Source organism: Pararge aegeria, chromosome 23, assembly GCF_905163445.1.
Source record: "Pararge aegeria chromosome 23, ilParAegt1.1, whole genome shotgun sequence".
Lineage (NCBI taxonomy): Eukaryota > Metazoa > Arthropoda > Insecta > Lepidoptera > Nymphalidae > Pararge > Pararge aegeria.
Genome location: NC_053202.1, coordinates 1,003,584 through 1,022,788, shown reverse-complemented (window position 1 = coordinate 1,022,788; position 19,205 = coordinate 1,003,584). Strand labels below are relative to the sequence as shown.

The window sequence follows — 19,205 nt, the reverse complement described above, 5'->3', positions numbered from 1 at the left end:
ATGAGTATTTCATAAATTTTAGCCAAAAGGGTCCAGTCATTTTTAACGTATAGAAATAAAAAAGTTCATATATGAAATATTAGCAGAATTTTGTAACTGTGACAATCGTTCCCCAGGTCGTTGCACTTTAGTAAATCCCAATGGACATAAATATTCCAAGATGTTTTTATGTAAAGATTTTAAAAACTGTCGCCTGCGACCAAATTGTAAAGAAATACGTGTATAATATGTTTTGGGTATCGCATACAATGCATTCGTCGCACCTTTGTGTACAGATTCGGCGCGCTTTGCCAAAATTTATTGCGACATCTTTGTTTTCATTTTGGGGAAAGATTGTCGCGTAGTACATTGTTTAAGGAAAATTATATACAAAGATGGTTTATTCAAGGTAATAAATATAGGGATTATTTTGTCTATATTGAAATAAAGCTCAAATTTGCCTAAGATACTTCAGGGCTTTTGATTTGGAAGGTTGGAAGGTTTCTAGCACAACAATTAACAACATAAATTAACCGTGTACACGACTAATATTGAAGCATCAAATACCACTCCACTTTAGTAGTGTTTCTCTATCAGGCAGTTAGTCACCCACTCCATTTAGCAGTTGACAGTAATTATTTTACCCCTAATGTTCTAAACGTTTATCACAAAATGGGGAAAATGGGAAAAGTTTGTGAGCTAGCAACATTCCGTGGGTGTGAAGTGAGACGTGCGCGGGGTGTTTTTACTGTTTTTGGAAACAATGCACTGCATGCCATAATAGCTGAATGAGGGTTCTGGATGTTCTTAATTCTGTGGTTTGTAAAATAAAAATCAGGTATAACTACTTGCAACTTTAAAACGAGTGACGGTATAGAGCTTCTTCATATAACTTTTTATATTTTGACTTCTCGATTGCGAGATAGTAAATCTTACACTAGGGCCTTCATCTTGGAATTAGGCCTTGTCGAGCGAGTGGTGTGGTAAAGCGGACTTCACTTCCGGGGATCCGAGATCGAATCCCAGCTCGCATCTCTAACTTTTCTAAGTTATGTGCGTTTTAAGTAATTAAAATATCACTTGCTTCAACGGTGAAGGAAAACATCGTGAGGAAACCTGCATGCCTGAGAGTTCTACATAATGTTTTTAAAGTTGTGTGAAGTCCACCAATCCGCACTGGGCCAGTGTGGTGGACCTTAACCCCTTCTATTTGTGGGAGGAGATCCGTGCTGTGTAGTGGCTGGTAACGGGTTGATGTGATGATGAGCGAGTGGTGTGAATATGTTTTTTTTTCAGTTGACAGCAAAGAAGAACACACCAAAAATAGTTCTGCACGCGCAAGATTTTGAAGTGATCGGTGACAAGATAACAGTGACCGGCGACAGCGAGCCTATCACAGTGTCAGAAGTTAAACTGAACGATACATACAACTTCTTAATCATAGACCTGAACAAGGAGTTGGAAGAAAATGCTAATTACACCCTCACAATACCTTTCTTCGGTAACCTGGTTAATGGTTTGGACGGCGCCTACGTCAGCTCTTATATCAATAAGAAGAGCCAACAGACTGAGTGAGTTTATTTTTCTATTTTAAACATGTCTTAGTTAAGTATTTATGTATATTATTCATAAAATTTATGAATGTAGGTACCCGTAGCACAAGCTAATCTTCTTCTTCTTCTGCTTGCGGCACAGTTCGCCTGGACCCTGGGGTCACTTCGACTGGTTACGATCTATTGTAACACCGCTGTTTAGATCTCTCAGCGAGCATTGGTCGCCGCCAAGAACAGCAAAATTTTCCTTACTGGAAGAAGCTTAGCACCTTCTGGTTGTATTATATACGAGTACTTCCCCAAAAGAGTGCTGCGTTTATGCATCAACGCGGGGTAGGAACAGATTAAGTGCAGCGGCGTCTCCGCAGCCTCTTTGCAAGGTCTGCATAGATCTGCCGCTTTAGGTTGAACATGTCCCTGTTAAGCCCAAAGTGCCCCGTAAGCTACACTAGGATGCATAGGTTTTTTCCTCCTTCAGAAGCCTCCACATTTGTCTCTGCCCGCACCACTCTAGCGTCTGAACGCTGGATTCGCGTAGACAGTTTTGTTGTCGGGCAGGGCCGGATCCACCAGAGGTGGGAGGTGTTGTCGCAAGGCCTCAGAACCCCGCATGAGACCTGATGGGCAAGATTCTACCTCGAATTTGGCTAACCTGCTAACCATACCTCTAATCGGTTGACATCGTACCGGAACGCTAAATCGCTTAGCGGCTCGTGCTTGCCGGTAGGGTGATACCTAGCCACGGCCGAAGCCTTCCTCCAGACCAGACCAGATAAAATTCAGAAATTATAAATTCCCAAATTTTCCCTGCCGGAAATCGAACCCGGAACCTCCAGCTTGAGATCACAGCGCTCACGGTAGCGCCGGGGAGGTCGATTCTTAAACAGAACATTGACAAAATACTACTTCATTAAGCGACTTGAAAAATACTTCCATTGACTTTGACTTTTAAAAAGCCCTTTGCTCTAAAGATTTATCTATTCAGGTACTTGGTGACGACACAATTCGAGGCCATTTCAGCCCGAAAAGCCTTCCCCTGCTTCGACGAGCCAATGTTTAAGGCGACCTTCTCGCTGAATATCGCCCACAATAAGAACTACACCGCCATCTCCAACATGCCGCTGGCTTCTTCGTCCAATGATAAGTACGTATATTATATATAAAACGCGTTAAAAGAATATTATCTTGCACATTATTGACGTCTTTTAGTACCTACTTTATTTTTATTTCTATTTTGTGTTAAATTTTGGTCTAATTTCAGTTCCCTCGAAAAACACTGGCCTTGGGAAACTATTGCGAAATCGTTCAAGTGAGTAATTCAATCTTCTTTCTGTTCAATGTGTGTGTGTATATAATATACAAGCTTAGCTGCTTTTTCTGCTAAGCTAGAGTATTACCATATATTAAAGCTATTTGAAAAATAATCGACCAAGTTTTCGTTGAAAATTACGCGATGACAACCATAAGATCAGCTGTGTTTACGTTTATTTTTAATATATGCGGGTCACGGATTATTAAAGCAATCTAAACAATAATTCAAGCAGAGATACAATTCAAAATGACTTGTATCTCTTGTACTTATATCTCGTATAACGCATAACGTTATATAAGTTTAAGTCTTGTTAACGTAACTTGTTAATATAACGTTCTCTCGAAAATAACGATTTTTAATTTAAAGATAACTTTAACATAAAAGTTATCTTTAATTTAAAAAGCGTTATAAACCTTGTATATACAGGGTTATATAAAATATACCACAAACCTTTCGGCCTTGTCGTTCCTATAATTAAAACAAACAACTTTTGTTCTACGACTTTTCGAAATTCAGTATTAATTTATTTCATACAAAAAAAAAATAATAAATTATGTTATTTCTGTAAAGTGACATTACACTGTGAAACCAAATAGGTACATGTCCCTGTTGCCCAACCGCTGCGAGCATTCACGATACAGTCGTGGTGCGCGCGCTATTTTACATTACAGAGTAGTAACAAGTAGAGTAGCTATGTAAAATATTTTACAAACTATCGTTTTGAAAAATAGTCTCAGGAAAAGTTGTTTGGTTTTAATGTTAACAACTAAAGGCAGAGAGGTTTTCATATTTTTTACTAAACCCTGTATATTCTACTTTCGTTTCTATACGTATCTCCGGTTATGAACGTTCATCGGTCGTAAGTGTGATAATTTTAATGGTATTTCTGCCCTATTCAAATTTTTGAGTCAGAAAATTATTTCAGTTATCATAATTTTCAGAAAAGACAAATCTATCTTCGTCTGGGACCAGTTCGAAAAGTCAGTGCCAATGTCGACCTACCTGGTTGCGTACGTGATATCCTTGTTCTCGTACGTGGAGAGCCCGAAGGATCTCTCTCACACGAACTTCAAGATATGGGCGAGAAATGATGCCATCGATCAGGTATATATATATTGTACTACCCGTATTGTAGAACCTTTGGTTTCCCCCCAAGGCAGAGTTTTCGAGAGACAGATTCCCCCATTGTTCATGATTAATCTAAAAGAGTAAAGAAAAATGGAAGGGATATTCTTATATGCATCAGACCCCGGCCAAAAGTGAATTCAACAAAGTGAATGCCCAAATGTTTTGTATACTTTATGTCTGATATCTTCTGCGTATAAGCTTTTGATTTTCAATAATTTTAAAGACAACCTTACCTAGAAACTGAGTTGGAAACTATGCCCAAATGCTGGTCTAAGTTTTTTTGAAACCTCAGTATATCTGAGTTCCTATTGAATGTACTTACTACCAATGAAGCCGCGCTGATGGCATACCATGGATATGTGTCTTCCATCTTAAGATATGGGATAATATTATGGGGTAACTCAGTGGATTGGGAAAGGGCATTTAGAGCACGAAAGAAATGCATAAGGGCGTTGTATGGCGTAGATATGCTACACAGCTGTAGACCGCTCTTCAAATCACTGAAAGTGTTGCCTTTACCTAGCCTATATATATGAAATGTGTATTATTGTAAAGAAAAACCCACATCTATTTAAAAGCTTTAGTAACATAAGAAATCCGAATAACAGGAATAAACTTAAGTTATGTGTACCGATGCAAAAGCTCACCGACACCAGTAAAGTGCACACTGTATGGCTGTACTTATTTACAACCACTTGCCAGATGCGCTGAAACTTTTACCTGTTGCAGGTTTCAAATCAGTGTTATTTGACAAACTTTTGGATAGACTTTATTATCATATTAATGACTACCTAAATGGAAAATTATTGACATTCATGAATTCATTTTATTTATTAAGTATTATTTTTTATTAATTCTGTGTCATTTCCTGTTTTCACTATTAACAATGTAACTTGTTATTTAATGTGGAAAAATAATGTGATGATTAACGAAAAATTTTTCCACGCCAATCTTGGCAGGATATGTGACACTTATAAAAATTAATTAACACCTATGTAAACATGTTGCATGTACCATATTCAAGCAAAAATAAAAATTTATTGTTTGATACTTTTATTAGAGACTCCCAAAGTGTAGGATATTATCATCATCAGCATTATCCTGCACGCGTGTCTTCTCAGTGTGAGAAGGGATTAGGCCGCAGTCCACCAAACTGGCCAATTGCGGATTGGTAAACTCCACACGCTTTTGGAAAGATTATGGAGAACCCTCAGGCATGTAGGTTTCCTTAAGATGTTTTTATTTGCTGCTAAAATGATATTTACTTGCTCAAATTAAAATCGCACATAGCTCCGGAAGTAAGAGGTGCATGCCGGGGATTATACTGAGTCTCCCTTAACGGGTGGACTCAGTATAATCCGGGCGTTATCAGAACTCTAATTATACACAGAAATATTATTATGAAATCTCTATTTCAGACAACCTACGCCGCGAAAATCGGACCGCAGGTCCTCTCCTACTTCGAGAAGTGGTTCAACGTGTCCTTCCCGCTTCCGAAGCAAGACATGATCGCCATCCCGGACTTCGCCGCCGGCGCCATGGAGAACTGGGGTCTCATTACCTACAGGGAAACTGCTCTGTTGTATGACAAGAAAGAGTCGTCATTCCTGAACAAGGAGAGAATTGCTGAGGTAAAGCGTCATCATCAATAACTTATTACTGACCCGGCCTGGTCTCGGGTACGGGTCCAGCCCGGGCCAGTGTGAGAGGTGTCTCAGAATGAGAAGGGCTTAGGCCTCAGTCTACCAAGCTGGCCAAGTGCGGATTGGTAGACTTCACACGCTTTTGAGACCATTGCGGAGAACTCCGAAGCATGCAGGATAAAAGCAGCAGGAAGCATCGCAACTTTATATCTGTATCAGCGACCATCAAACAACCTAGATCAAAGAGTAGCCCGCTCAACTTTTACTTAACCTCTACAGTAATTTTTCTATGCTACCTTGGTCGTTTACCAAGAGTGTTCCCACTTTCAGAACCAAACTATTAATGGAAACAAAGCACTTATTTCATATTTAGTTTGCTTTCAACTTACAGCAGCTTGTATAATTTAATAGCTCAAACGCTTTTCAGGTGGTAGCCCACGAGCTAGCCCACCAGTGGTTTGGCAACCTGGTGACCATGAAGTGGTGGTCGGACTTGTGGCTCAACGAGGGCTTCGCCACGTTCGTGGCGTCAGTGGGAGTGAGTGCCGTGGAGCCAAGCTGGCACGCGCGGCTTAACTACGCCATCGAGAACACATTGTCCATCCTGTCGCTGGACGCGTTGGAGTCCTCGCATCCCGTAAGTGCTCGTTACTGGAATCCGCACCATTAAAGAATCATCATTATCACTTCAACCGATCGCCGTCTACTGCTAGACACTTTTGTAGGGAGTTCCAAAATCCACGGTCCTGGGCCGCTGGTTTCCAGCGGCTCCCAGCGACCCGCTTGATGTCATCCGTCCACCTCGTCGGAGGTTTAAAACACTGCGTTTAACCGTACCTGGTCTCCATTCCAGCACCTTCGGACCCAAACGTCCATCGGTTCTGCGAGCTATGTGCCCCGTCCATTGCCACACCAATATTGGTAACTCTGGTTCTTCTACGGATCTCCTCATTCTCGATTTGATCACGTAGACATATAGAGTTCTCCATCGCCCGCAGATTGTTTCTGAGACTTCTTATGAGACACATAGTTAGTATGCTATATGTAAATTGTGGTATGCTATGACGGACATGTACTTTCTAAACCGTTCTCCCATATAATTCCCGTGGTAAGAAAACAATTCTGAAGTTCACGCAGAAGCTAGTAATTAATAACTTCCCTCGTCAGGTGTCAGTTGCAATCGACGATCCGAAACGCATCTCTGAGATCTTCGACACCATCTCCTACCGCAAGGGTGCGACCGTCATCCGGATGATGCTCATGTTCCTCGGAGAAGATGTCTTTAGGAAGGCTCTGCACAAGTAAGATTGCTTTGAATTTTAGAAGTAGTTAAGCTTTTTGTGACAGCTCGTCCGGGGAAGTACTATCGCCATGCTTATTTGCGCCGCTAAGCAGCATTGTTGCAATGCTGTACACCTTCGCCTCACGCTGATGGACACAGCATGCCCTGTGAACTGGTCCTCTGTTTATAGGTCACACTTACCATCAGGTGGCCCATCTTCTTGGACGTCAATCTTCTTCAGAGGTGTTCCCATTTTAATTAGGTGAAAATTTATTGAGAGAGATATTCCTGGAGAAATCGAGAGAACTCTTTAAATATTATAGGCATACAATTTGAGTATTTTTAAAGGAACTCGCACATCTTCTTTCCAAAAACACCATATGGTCAAGTGGAATGATGATGAAGACCATGGATGGCCACCGGAACAATACAATAATTACTATTACCCGGGTTGTGCTCCGATTATGGTATATGGCTGCTACGCAATTTATGCTCGTCACAGTAAAAAAGCTGATAGAGAAGTGCTGGGAGAACCCCTCAACCATTAACACCCCGGCCTCGGGAAAAGCAATATCTTGTACAACTGTTGACATTTGGTAATGGTTACTTAGATAATTCTTAAAATAAGCACTAAAGAGCGTGAAAACACCAGACCAGACCAAAATTCTGAAATTACAAATTCCCTCTAATTCCCCTGCCGGGAATCGCGCCCGGACCCTCAAAGCGCCCACCGCTGCGCCAAGGAGGTCATCAAAGTACCTTCTGTAACTGATCTGGTACTTCTTTCCAGCTACCTAACGAAGCATTCCTACTCAAACGCGGAACAAGACGACCTGTGGGCGGAACTGACCGAGGTTAACCGACAGCACGGCGGCCTCAGCAGAAACGTCACTGTCAAAGAGGTGATGGACACCTGGACCAAGCAGACCGGATACCCCCTCCTCACGGTGACCAGGGATTACTCCGACAAGAGCGTTACCATCACACAGGTAAGAAATAGTGAAAACAGCTTCATATAGACCTGTAGCCGTAGTCTTATCTAACTAGCTTCCAAAAAGCTTGGTGTGCTCAACAGAGCAAAACCTTCTTCTGTTCTTACCTTTGTGTGTTCTATGGACTCTATAATGGAGAGTGTTCTGAAGAGTTGTTTTCATTGATACCTCCTTCCCTGTTCTCTGACCGCACCTCACGCCGTAGAAATAAATTCCACCCTCATCACCTGGATGGTATTCTTCTACTATTCGAAATACCAGATCATTTCTACCGCGCACTTGCAAATAACGGAACAATCTCCCATCTGATGTGTTTCCTCAAAAATACAATCTAGGGTTGTTCAATAGCGGATAAACAAATTCCTTAAAAGCCGGCAACGAATCAGTGGCTCCTCTGGTGCTGCAGATGTTTAGTTTGCCCGCTATTAATATTTAAAAAAAAAAGTCTTTGTACAAGATTTGCTAGCTCCCAATCGTTGTTTTTTCTTTATCGTTACGCATTTTTGTTTTATCGAGTTTCAAACCACAAAGGAGTTTCACTTCAAAAATGTACGTCTCACCAGAAACGCTACCTCTCCCTGGGTGCAACCCGCTCGACGTCTTCCTGGTGGGTGCCGCTGAGCGTGCTGTGCGAGCGGGAGGCGGACCAACCGAACCAACGCGTGCAGTGGCTGGCGGACGACGAGGGTGTGACCCAGCAGCACAAATTCGAGCACGGCTCGGCGCCCGGCGAATGGGTGCTGTTCAACTATGACATGATCGGTGGGTGCTTCACATTCCTTCTCAGTGGCCCAGCAGGCTAACAAGTTAAAGAAATATTGGATGGAAGCAGGCGTTACTTTGCGGAAATCCATAACATTTTATGAAAATTAAGCTTAATTTGCTATACTCCGTCAACAGTAGCAGAATCTGTATGGTGTAATTTATAATATACTCGTATATATAAACAACAATTATTTTACTGACCTAACAATAATTCATTGTAAAGTCAACATCTCCTGAGGATGCTCCGGTCTCGGAGCGATACGTGCGTAGAAGGTACATTGACAGACAAACTGTCTATCTGTCTGTCTGTTTATATCTTGGCCGCGCGTCACGATAAAACTACTGAATGTATTCTTATAAAACTTAGTATAATTTGAGTTAATACTACGGGGTAGGACATAGAACACTTTTAATTCCGAAATTCAGCACAGTCCCTTTGGGAGGGGAGTTGAAAGTGTTTGACAATTTCACACCATAACTCTGGCAAATGTTAATTATTTTCGCAATGGATATGTTGCGTATAATATGACGGCCGATTGGCGCAGTTTGCAGCGACCCTGCTTTCTGAGCCCGAGGCCGTGGGTTCGATTCCCACTACTGGAAAATGTTTGTGTGATGAGCATGAATGTTTTTCAGTGGCTGGGTGTTTATGTGTATATTCTAAGGGTTTATGTATATTTTTCATAATAATATTCATCAGTCATCTTAGTACCCATAACAAAAGCTACGCTTACTTTGGAGCTAGATGGCGATGTGTGTATTGTCGTAGTATATTTATTTATTTAAAAAATATATATATTAGTTTAATTAACCCCACATTCGTGTAGATCAGCACGGCTAGCATGGCCAGGAGACAATTATATCGCCGGGGAAAGGATAAAAATGTATCTTCTCCCACAGCTTTGTCAACTCTAAAAGCACTGGCGCACAAGTGGAAATAATATCCTAATAATATATGTGTAAGTAATAAACGGTTGAGTCGACCGTTATTGTTCCGATCGTCGTTTCAGTCAATGGTCTTCTCGCGAAAAGCTTCGACCAACATCTCAAGAAGCTTTCGCTTGGTTGTTGGATCAAGGGTCGGATACAGAAGGCAGTAGTCCTTGAAACGGCGCGTATTGTGAGGAGGTTCCTCACTCTAGAGCCCCGACCACAGGTTGCTTGGGCATTCAAAAGCCCCGCAAGCGGAGGGTTTGATTTTTTTTTATAAATTTTTAATAGTGTATTTAATTTTTTTTTTAAGCATTGTTAAGAATTAAAAAAAAAAAAAAAGGAAAAAGAATAAATATATTAATAATTTAAGGGGGGTAAACTTTTCCTATTTCTTGTTCCCGTGCTTTAGTAGGTGGGCACGCTAATTATATTCCTTGTCAGGGGAGACAATCGGGGGATATAATTTTTTTCTCCTGCCCGTGATAGCCCTGCTGACGAGAATATGATCAGTGATAGAAGTGTTCATCTTGGTCGCAACTATATCGTCTTTAATCCTTGCAGCTCCGTACAGAGTGAACTACGATGAACAAAACTGGAAACTTCTGGTGTCGACGCTGACGAGTGACAAGTTCACCAGCATTCCTGTGGAGGGGCGCGTTCAGCTGCTGTCGGATGCCTTCGCCCTCGCGTGGAACAACAAGCTGGATTATGGCACCACCATGAAGTAAGTCACCACTTTAGCTATTTATTTATTTGTTTATTTATTTTTATTAGGACTACAAACAAAATAACATGTATTATAGTTATGAATAAAACTAGCCTTAGGTTACTAATGACACATAATTTCACTCATAGGTAGTCACAGCATGCACTGGTTAGTATGTACGATAACTCAATTTTATACAAGCATTATTAAAAGATATGTATATATATAATAATAAAATTAAAACTGAAGTAGAAACTTACATTACCAATGTTAATATTTAAGGAACTTAGAAAACAAAGTTGGGGTACCTAATCATCAAATTACGAGTCACCTTCTAGCGAAGTGCCAAACGTTTTAATAATTTTAGTTTTAAATTTTCCTAATGTATCGTTTAACAAATCGATACACTCACTTTTAGCACTAAATTCATCTAAGCTAAGCTATCTAAGCTTCTTCGTCATTTTCTTGCGATAGCCCAGTGGGTAGGACTTCGACTTCACTTTCGGAGGACCGAGCTCCAGCACGCACCTCCAACTTTTCTAAGTTATCTAGCAAATACGTAGTGTATTTAAGATACGTTTAAACGTATTTAAGATACGTATTGAGTATTGAATTGTATTTTTACCACTTTATACTTAAGAACCCATAGCAGATCGATCTTCAGTCCTTATACTCCACACCAAAAAGATCCTCGGCAATGTATGGTACATACGCACGTTTCGCTCCGAAACCGGAGCATCCTCAGGAGATGTTGACTTTACAATGTATAATTGTAAATTAACAATTATAGATAAACTACACTATACAGATTCTCCTAAATTACGCCCCTAAATTAATAGGCGATGTCTGTTGCGTGTGTGTGTGCGTGTCTGTTGGTCTGTCAGTCAGTCAGTCAGTCGTTCAGTCAGTCAGTCAGGCAGAGATGAGCGGTATTAAATATGGGGGCCCCTTTTCGCGCGGGGCCCGAAGCAATCCGGCATTCCAGCAGCATCCGGCTGCATTGTGTTTTTTTGGCACTACGATAAGCCTTAAATCCAAAGAAGAAGAAGAGATAAGTTATCACCTTACCCTTATGTCTCAATGTATTCCCCAGGCTTGCTAGCTACCTGCAGCGCGAAACAGAATACCTGCCACTCTACACGGGCCTCAATGCTCTCAGCAAGATTGAAAACGTCATCAAGAGGAGCGCTGACTACGGAGCTTTCCAGAAGTTCATGAGGAGACTCATAACTAAGGCTTACGAGCGCGCGGGGGGACTGTCACAGAAAAGAATCATCAATGGGGAAGACTTGAACAGCGTTAAAATGCAGGTACACACTTCACTTCATCATCTTGGCACAATTAAAAGTAGGATTACAGAAATTGCAATTCAGAAAGCAGTAAAATTAAGTCCATATTGTTTGAACGTTAGTGTTTAGATAGACGAAAACGACTCCATAGTTGCGAGCTCTAATCTTTAAGTGTACCGATATAAATCAACAAGTTGCAAAGCTGACGTGCGAATGTATCAGCACATAGTTTGGACGACAGGCTTAGGTTTTTCTTTATAGTAATAATTCTTATCATCATATCAATCCATTCTTCCCACAATAAGAAGGGGTTAAGACCGTAGTCCATCACGCGGGCCCAGTGCGGATTGGTAGACTTCACGCACCTTCGAAACGTTGTAATGTAGAACTCTGAGGCATGCAGGTTTCCTTACGGTGTTTTCCTTCACCGTTAAAGCAAGCGATATTTAAAAAAATGCACATAGGTCCAAAAAGTTAGAGACGCGTGCCGAGGTCATCTACAGAGGAAACTCTAACCTCTTGGATTTCACCGTTTTTTTTTTATTACAGGTACATTCATTGTAGTAAAATAGAATAGTAACTACAATGTTTTAGCAATTGATGGTGTATAACCTAAGTATAAGATTTGTCCTTTCTTAATTGAAGGACGATTTCGACTATCGCTACTCGGTAGCGCCAGAGTAAAATCGAATTTATTAACGTTGTTCTAATGAAAAAATTCATCAACAATTCGACAACAAGCGTTCTTGTCTCAATGAAAATCAGGATTACAGAAATGACGATTCTGAAACCAGTATAATTATGTCTGTGTTGATTGGACGTTACAGTGTTTAGATACTTACTCGAATACGACTCCACAGTTGCTAGCATAAGTCAACGATTTGCAAAGCTGCAGTGAAAATGTATCAGCACATTGTTTGGATGACAGGTTGAGGTTTTTCTTTGTAGTAACAATTGGCAGACCAAGCAGATGGCCCGTCTGCTACTGGTTTCTTCTTCTTTTATTTTCGTTCTTTCTGGACTTCGCTCTGGAATGAAGGAAAATAAAAAAGTAGCCACAAGGGTATTATTATATTTGACACTGTGTGCAGACAACGACGAGTGCGTGGGCGTGCAACGTGAAGGTGCCCGACTGCGAGGAGAACGCGATCGAGCTGTTCCAGCGCTGGATGGACACGCCCAATCCGGATGAGAACAACCCGTAAGTATTGCTTTACATTTAGGTTTTGCATGATGTGAAAACCACTCAACCCCACGTCTGCTTTTACAATTGTGGGTCAGTATGTCAGAAAATGAATTAACTGAACACTTTCTGTTTATTTTATTTTATTATTACTAATACTTTTATTTAATACCACCGAGTGTTTTGCGTATTGATTCTTTGAGGCAACCAATGGCCAGGTTATATGAAGACTAATGTCAAACCAAATAAGGCTGTAACGTTTTGATCGTTAAAGTGTTTGAAGTGAAAACTTCTTTAAAAGTTTTTGTTAGAGGAAAAGGGGGTTCGTTACATACGCGCACGTAACAGCGGCACATCAACTTTTTGCACTTTAGAAAGAAACGCGTTCGTATAAAAAAAATAAAATTAAAAACACGGAAAGCAGTGCGCCTCATTTCATATCGTTCCAAATAGGTATTAACGCTGCCTTGCATATACATACTAGAAACATGCAAATTTGTAAGAAAACATCCTGCATATTTAAAAAATACTCTAAACATGCCCCGGCAGGATAAATTGCGGCGCATGCGCAAACACAACTTGGTCCTACCACCACCGAAACCCAATGTGCACAAAAATTTACAACAAAATCCCATAACATATAAAAAAAAAGAAAGTATAAAATTATTTACAAAATCCTTATAACATTATTTGCGACAGACAGCTTATTATAAAATAAACGACTTTCTAAATGAGAATATTTAATAATGACGATAATGAGTCCGCCTCCCAATCTGGTTACAGCGCCCTCACAGGGTTCCATTTCAAATGTAAACATTAGAGTTACATTTTCTTTTGAAAATATATTAATTATGTAATCTATATAAAAACTCTTTTAGATGTTTTGAGTCGTTTTTGAGCGTTAGATCGAAGCGGGCGTTACTTTGCGGAATTCCATGATATATTATGAAAATTAAGCAGGAGAATCTGTATGGTGTAATTTATAATTTCTTCAATCTTTATACATCTTCGGCAACGTACCCTCCTCAATTAATGTATACGTGTAGATTTAGTTTCCTATCTGCAGTCCTCAAAGACTTTTTTTTTAATTTTGTGTTGTCTCCAGGATTCCGGTGGACCTTCGCCGCACCGTGTACTGCGTGGCGCTGCGCCGGGGCTCCGTGCGCGAGTGGCGCTTCGCCCTGGCCCGGCGTCGCAACGCCAACGTGGCCGCCGCCCGGGACCACTTGCTGTTCGCGCTGGCCTGCTCGCGGGACGTGTGGATACTGGCACAGTAAGCTCAGTTAAAATTAACTAAGTTAAACTAAGAATTTCGTGGTTAATCAACATAGTTAAACGAAAAGGAATTATGCTAACTTACTGTTGTGTTATGTAAATCGACTGGCTTTTATATACCTTAATCGGCCTCGGTCTTGCAGCTAGGAACGCCTTTTATTGCCGAATCGCATATAGATTGTTTGTACACGATCATGCAAAAACGGTGTACGTCCTTTGTGCGCAGGGTTCGGGCTAGTTCCAGCGGCCTGAGGTCTCTTGCTGCCAGGATTGATTGTCAGTACCTGTACCAGTAGGTAATGTCCAATCGGGCATGCCAGAAGGGTTTTATATAAACTACTAGCTGTTGCCCGCGACTTCGTCTGCGTTTGATTTTGTTTTCTTGATGCGGCATTCAATTTTCATTCAAGTATTCAGTATCCCTAAGCCTTAAGTGAGGGGTTTGCTGCTGTCCGCTGAGGTGTTCTGTCCTCTATCTCCAACTAAATTCATCAGATCTGCACACAATTTTGGCAAAATTAAACACATATTATAACAAAAGTACAAAAATAGTTATTTAAATCGGTTATAATTTGTCGGAGTTATGGTGTAAAATCGTCAAGCACTTTCATCCCCTCTACCAAATGAACCGAGCTTAATGTCGGGATATAAAGTATCCTATATTACTTCTAACACTTCCAAGAATATGTGTACAAAGTTTCATGAGGATCGGTTAAGTATTTTTTTGCGTGAAAGTGCGGCTAAGTTGACTAATAATCAACTTTGTATTTTACTAACCATTTATGATCCAAGTCGGTCGAAATAAATTACTGTTATTTGTTTATTAATTTATTGTTTTTATTAGTTTTTTATTAGTATTTTTACCTACACTTGGAGGAATTATCAATTTTATCAATTTAAAATGCATATAAATGTTTTCCGAACCGACAAGATTTGAACCTGTGACTCTCGGGCAATCGCGGCCTGAGCGCTTTCACCAATTAAGCTACGGCTCTCCTGCCGTCGCTTAATTGTCGCCGAAAATTAGTATATGCCTTTCACATCAGTCTTATAGCGACTGTGTGTGTAATTTATTGTTATTTGAGAGGACGGAGAGCTACATGGTTACAACGAGTTAATAGAAAGATACACAACCTTGTTTACACAAGCGTTTTTATATAGTGCACTTTTCTGTATTTATGTTACGTGTCTTATTTAACGGGGCAAAGTTTATCAAATTTCTACAACCATACAAACCGCGTATAAAAGAAAAAAAAAATGCTTAACTTATGAGACAGGTAAAAAAATGCAACTTTAATTATTTAGAACGCACATAACTTAGAAAAGTTAGAGGTGCGTATTTGTACAAACTATTTTGTGAACAGGAGGCTTACTGCAATCTGATAAAAAGTTTATATGATATTCCTTAAAATTCAAAAAATTCAAAATTCAAAATTCATTTATTTCAAGTAGGCCTAATACAAGCACTTTTGAAACGTCAAGTCTATCCGTGTGTAGTGGCTCTACCACCGGTTCGGAAGGCAGATTCTACCGAGAAGAAGCCGGCAAGAAACTCAGCAGTTGCTCTTTTCCAACATCAAAAATTTACATTTTATATTTTAACATTCATTTTTCTATCTTGTGAGAGATGAAAGCGGAGCCGGATGCTTCCAAGCAACCTTGTCATTAAGAAACTCATACAATTGTATAATAACCTCGCTGTAATTAATGTGTTTTAACGCATTCTTTAAACTTATGCATTGGTAGGTCAAAAATTACCTTAGGAATCATATTATAAAAGCGTATACTCAATCCCACAAATGACTTCTGCACCTTTCGCAGGCGATATGCAGATGTCACTAATTTATGACCATTTCTAGTAAGTCGACTGTTTATATCCACTTTTTGTTTATAAAGACTATAGTCGGAAAAATGTAATAGGCCCGTTTTGACATTTGTGCAAGACCATAGAATGTAACTTGGAACGAAAGTGAAAGAAACAAAAAAATAAAAATCAATTACATACAGTGTTTTAAAAAATACGTAATTTTTTTTGGTACGTTAAACAATATGAAAGAATATATCGCGAGTATTCTTTTTGCGCTTACTTCATAGTAGCATGCAATTTATAATTGTTGCGAAACGTTCCGAAAACAGTTACGTTCTCAGTCTTTTTTTTTTTTATACTAGAGCTGTAACCATTTTTTTACTGAATATCGAAATTAAATATTGTGTAGTTATCTTTACTGCAAAGAATGAGCTTGGTTCTCAAAATGGGTTCTAAATAACGAGTCTGAGATGATGTATCTGACCAAGCGGCACATGACTGAAGCGTCCCCGCGCGCACTGCGCAGTTTTTCGTTCCTCATCTTGTAAAGTTGACTGTGCGCTCGTTTAAGTTTGATATATATTGTTTACTACTACGTTAACTATGGCTCTTCTATTTTGGACATTAATTTAAACATAGTGATTTGACTCGATTTTTGTGTTTGTTGTTATATAGTACTAACTCTGTTTCAACATGTTGAAAAGTGGACGTATAATCAACAGCCAGTCACGCGTATTGGTTGTGAAGTTAAAGGAATACTTTGAACGAACGAACACTTTACAATACATAATAATATCAATCAAGTACTGATACAAACTTGAATTGATTTATCGTGAGTATCGAGTACAGAGTCTTATGGTTCCATAACTAGTTACGTCGCTTTGACAAATGTCAAAACGGGCCTATTACATTTTTACGACTATAATATGTTGTCTTCATGTCTCAGAATAATAAATCTTACATTGAAGCATCATCTCAGTTTCCTCCTGTCCGCAGGTCCTATGCTGAGATAACAAAAGAAATGTTTACTCCTACTAATGTAACTTCCACCAAAACCTCCTACCGGCAAACAGTTTTCCGCTCTCCTCGTCCCCGAGCTCCTCTAGCAAAGGGCTACGATAAAAAAGCTGTTCAGACTATTGTCGGTGATTACTCCTCATCCCTTCCTAATGGATGCGCTCTCAACAACAATGTTGAGAACCCTCCCTCCCAAGGTAAAATGCTTGAGTTTATCTCCGAATTTCTACTTAGTATTGTCGCTCCATGTAGTGAAATTCCCTTACCGCCCAACGTTGCCAAAAACTTAAGCCAACTTTTTAAACTACTACAAAATGGGCCCAATAACCCTGCTACAGTGGAACTGTAAAAGTTTACGTCCCAAGAAACATGAGTTAATCTCTCTGATTAACCTTCATAATCCCACCATTCTTGCCATCTCGGAGACATGGTTGAGGCCTGGTTCACGATTACGGGTGCCGGGCTTCTCCTGTTTGAGGGATGACAGGAGTGATGGGTATGCAGGCAGTGCTGTATTTCTACGGCACTCCCTCCCCTACACCCAAATCGCTCTTCCTTCCCACAGTCAACAGATCAATGCTGTTGCTGTCCGTACCCTAGACATATCTTTTGTATCTCTGTATATTCCTCATCCCTCATCTTCTATTATTCCCGAATTACAAGCAATCTTGTCGTCCCTTCCCAGCCCTATCATAGCCATGGGTGATTTTAACACCCACCACACGATGTGGGGGTGCCATGCTAGTGACGGGTTTTCTCCATTGCTGATTGATTTACTTGATGATGTCAGTCTTTGCATCCTCAATGACGGTTCTCCTACTCGAAGGGTATACCCCAATCAGAACCCTAAATCAGCGGTTGATCTCACCCTATGTTCGGCTAACCTAGCATCGCGCCTGACTTGGAACGTGCTACAGTCAACCTGTGGCAGTGATCATTTTCCTATAATTGTTACATTAAATAATAAATCCTTACCTACCCCTAACTATGATCCCCTTTTAAAGTATAAACTTAAAAAAGCAAATTGGGAAGATTATGCCCTATCCGTTGATTGCATTGTAGACACTCTGCCCGATTTGGAAAGTGATGGAAACATTCTGGTATGCTATGATCTCTTTTTAAAATCTCTTATATCTTCGGCCGATTCCCATATTCCAAAAAAACACCCTGTGAAAAATCCGCTGCTTTCCTCTCCTTGGTGGGATGATGAATGCAGCGATTTATTTGGTAAAAGATCTGCTGCAGAAGAATTATACTCAGCCTGCATGACTCAGGATAATTTTAATAGTTACCAAAAACTAGATGCTAAAATTAAAAGATTAGTCTTCAAAAAGAAAAGAGCAAGTTGGACGCAGTTCTGTGAATCGCTTAGCCCTCGTTCACCCTCCACCATTGTGTGGGAAAATATGAGGAGATTCCGTCGCTCCCTGAGCCACGTTGATCCTTCCTCAAATAATCCTTCTGACTGGCTTAACAACTTTGCAGACAAATTAGCTCCACCTTATGTTCCCTATGTGGACTCATTTCTAACTACTACGCCAGCTCCAGCTACGGATGAAATGGATGCCCCCTTTTCCTTTTCTGAGCTTCAAATTGCTCTCAATGGTCTAAAAGATACAGCTCCAGGGGAAGATGGCGTTCCATATTCTTTCCTGGCTAACTTAAATGACAAAGCTAAAATTTATTACCTTAAAATAATCAATAAATGTTTGGAAACTGGTTCTATCCCAAACTCCTGGAAATCTCAAATTGTTATTCCTATCCTTAAACCTTATAAAAATCCCCTTAATTCAAATTCATATAGACCCATAGCTTTGTCATCTACTTTAGCTAAAGTTACAGAACATCTCCTTAAAAACCGACTGGAATGGTTAATGGAAAGTAGAAATATTCTCCCCTCCTCCCAATTTGGGTTTCGGAAGGGTATGAGTACAACAGACAGTCTCAGTGTATTAACAACAGATATTAGATTAGCCTTTACAAAAGGAGAGTACCTTGTGGGTGCTTTTCTTGATATTGCTTCTGCATATGATAATGTCCTACTTCCGGTGCTCAGGCAGAAACTACTTAAGCTGAGTGTTCCCTCGAGGATGGTTCATTTCATATGTAATCTGCTGTTTTGCAGATATGTTCTGGTAAAGCATCAGAATAATTCTCTTCCCCCCAGATTAATCTGGAAAGGCCTCCCTCAAGGCTCTGTTCTCAGTCCTCTGCTCTATAGCATATATACCCACGACCTCGAATTGTCTGTTTCTAGTTTTTGTACCATTTTACAATATGCTGATGATATTGTCCTCTATCACAGCTCAGGCAGTATAGAGGAAGTATCCTGTCGTATCAA

General features: G+C 40.2%; 1 protein-coding gene across 3 annotated transcripts in view; it reads left to right on the top strand.

The window, feature by feature from the left end:
• LOC120634187 (aminopeptidase N-like) overlaps positions 1-19,205 on the top strand; it is a 54,632-nt gene that overhangs the window by 26,483 nt on the left and 8,944 nt on the right. For all 3 annotated transcript variants that reach the window (XM_039904636.1, XM_039904637.1, XM_039904638.1), the window contains exons 3-15: positions 1,276-1,550; positions 2,518-2,676; positions 2,794-2,841; positions 3,786-3,948; positions 5,391-5,603; positions 6,043-6,252; positions 6,783-6,916; positions 7,688-7,886; positions 8,453-8,651; positions 10,149-10,311; positions 11,387-11,603; positions 12,674-12,783; positions 13,871-14,038. In XM_039904636.1, the coding sequence (XP_039760570.1) occupies positions 1,276-1,550; positions 2,518-2,676; positions 2,794-2,841; positions 3,786-3,948; positions 5,391-5,603; positions 6,043-6,252; positions 6,783-6,916; positions 7,688-7,886; positions 8,453-8,651; positions 10,149-10,311; positions 11,387-11,603; positions 12,674-12,783; positions 13,871-14,038 (2,258 nt within the window). The remainder of the gene's footprint in view (positions 1-1,275; positions 1,551-2,517; positions 2,677-2,793; positions 2,842-3,785; positions 3,949-5,390; positions 5,604-6,042; positions 6,253-6,782; positions 6,917-7,687; positions 7,887-8,452; positions 8,652-10,148; positions 10,312-11,386; positions 11,604-12,673; positions 12,784-13,870; positions 14,039-19,205) is intronic.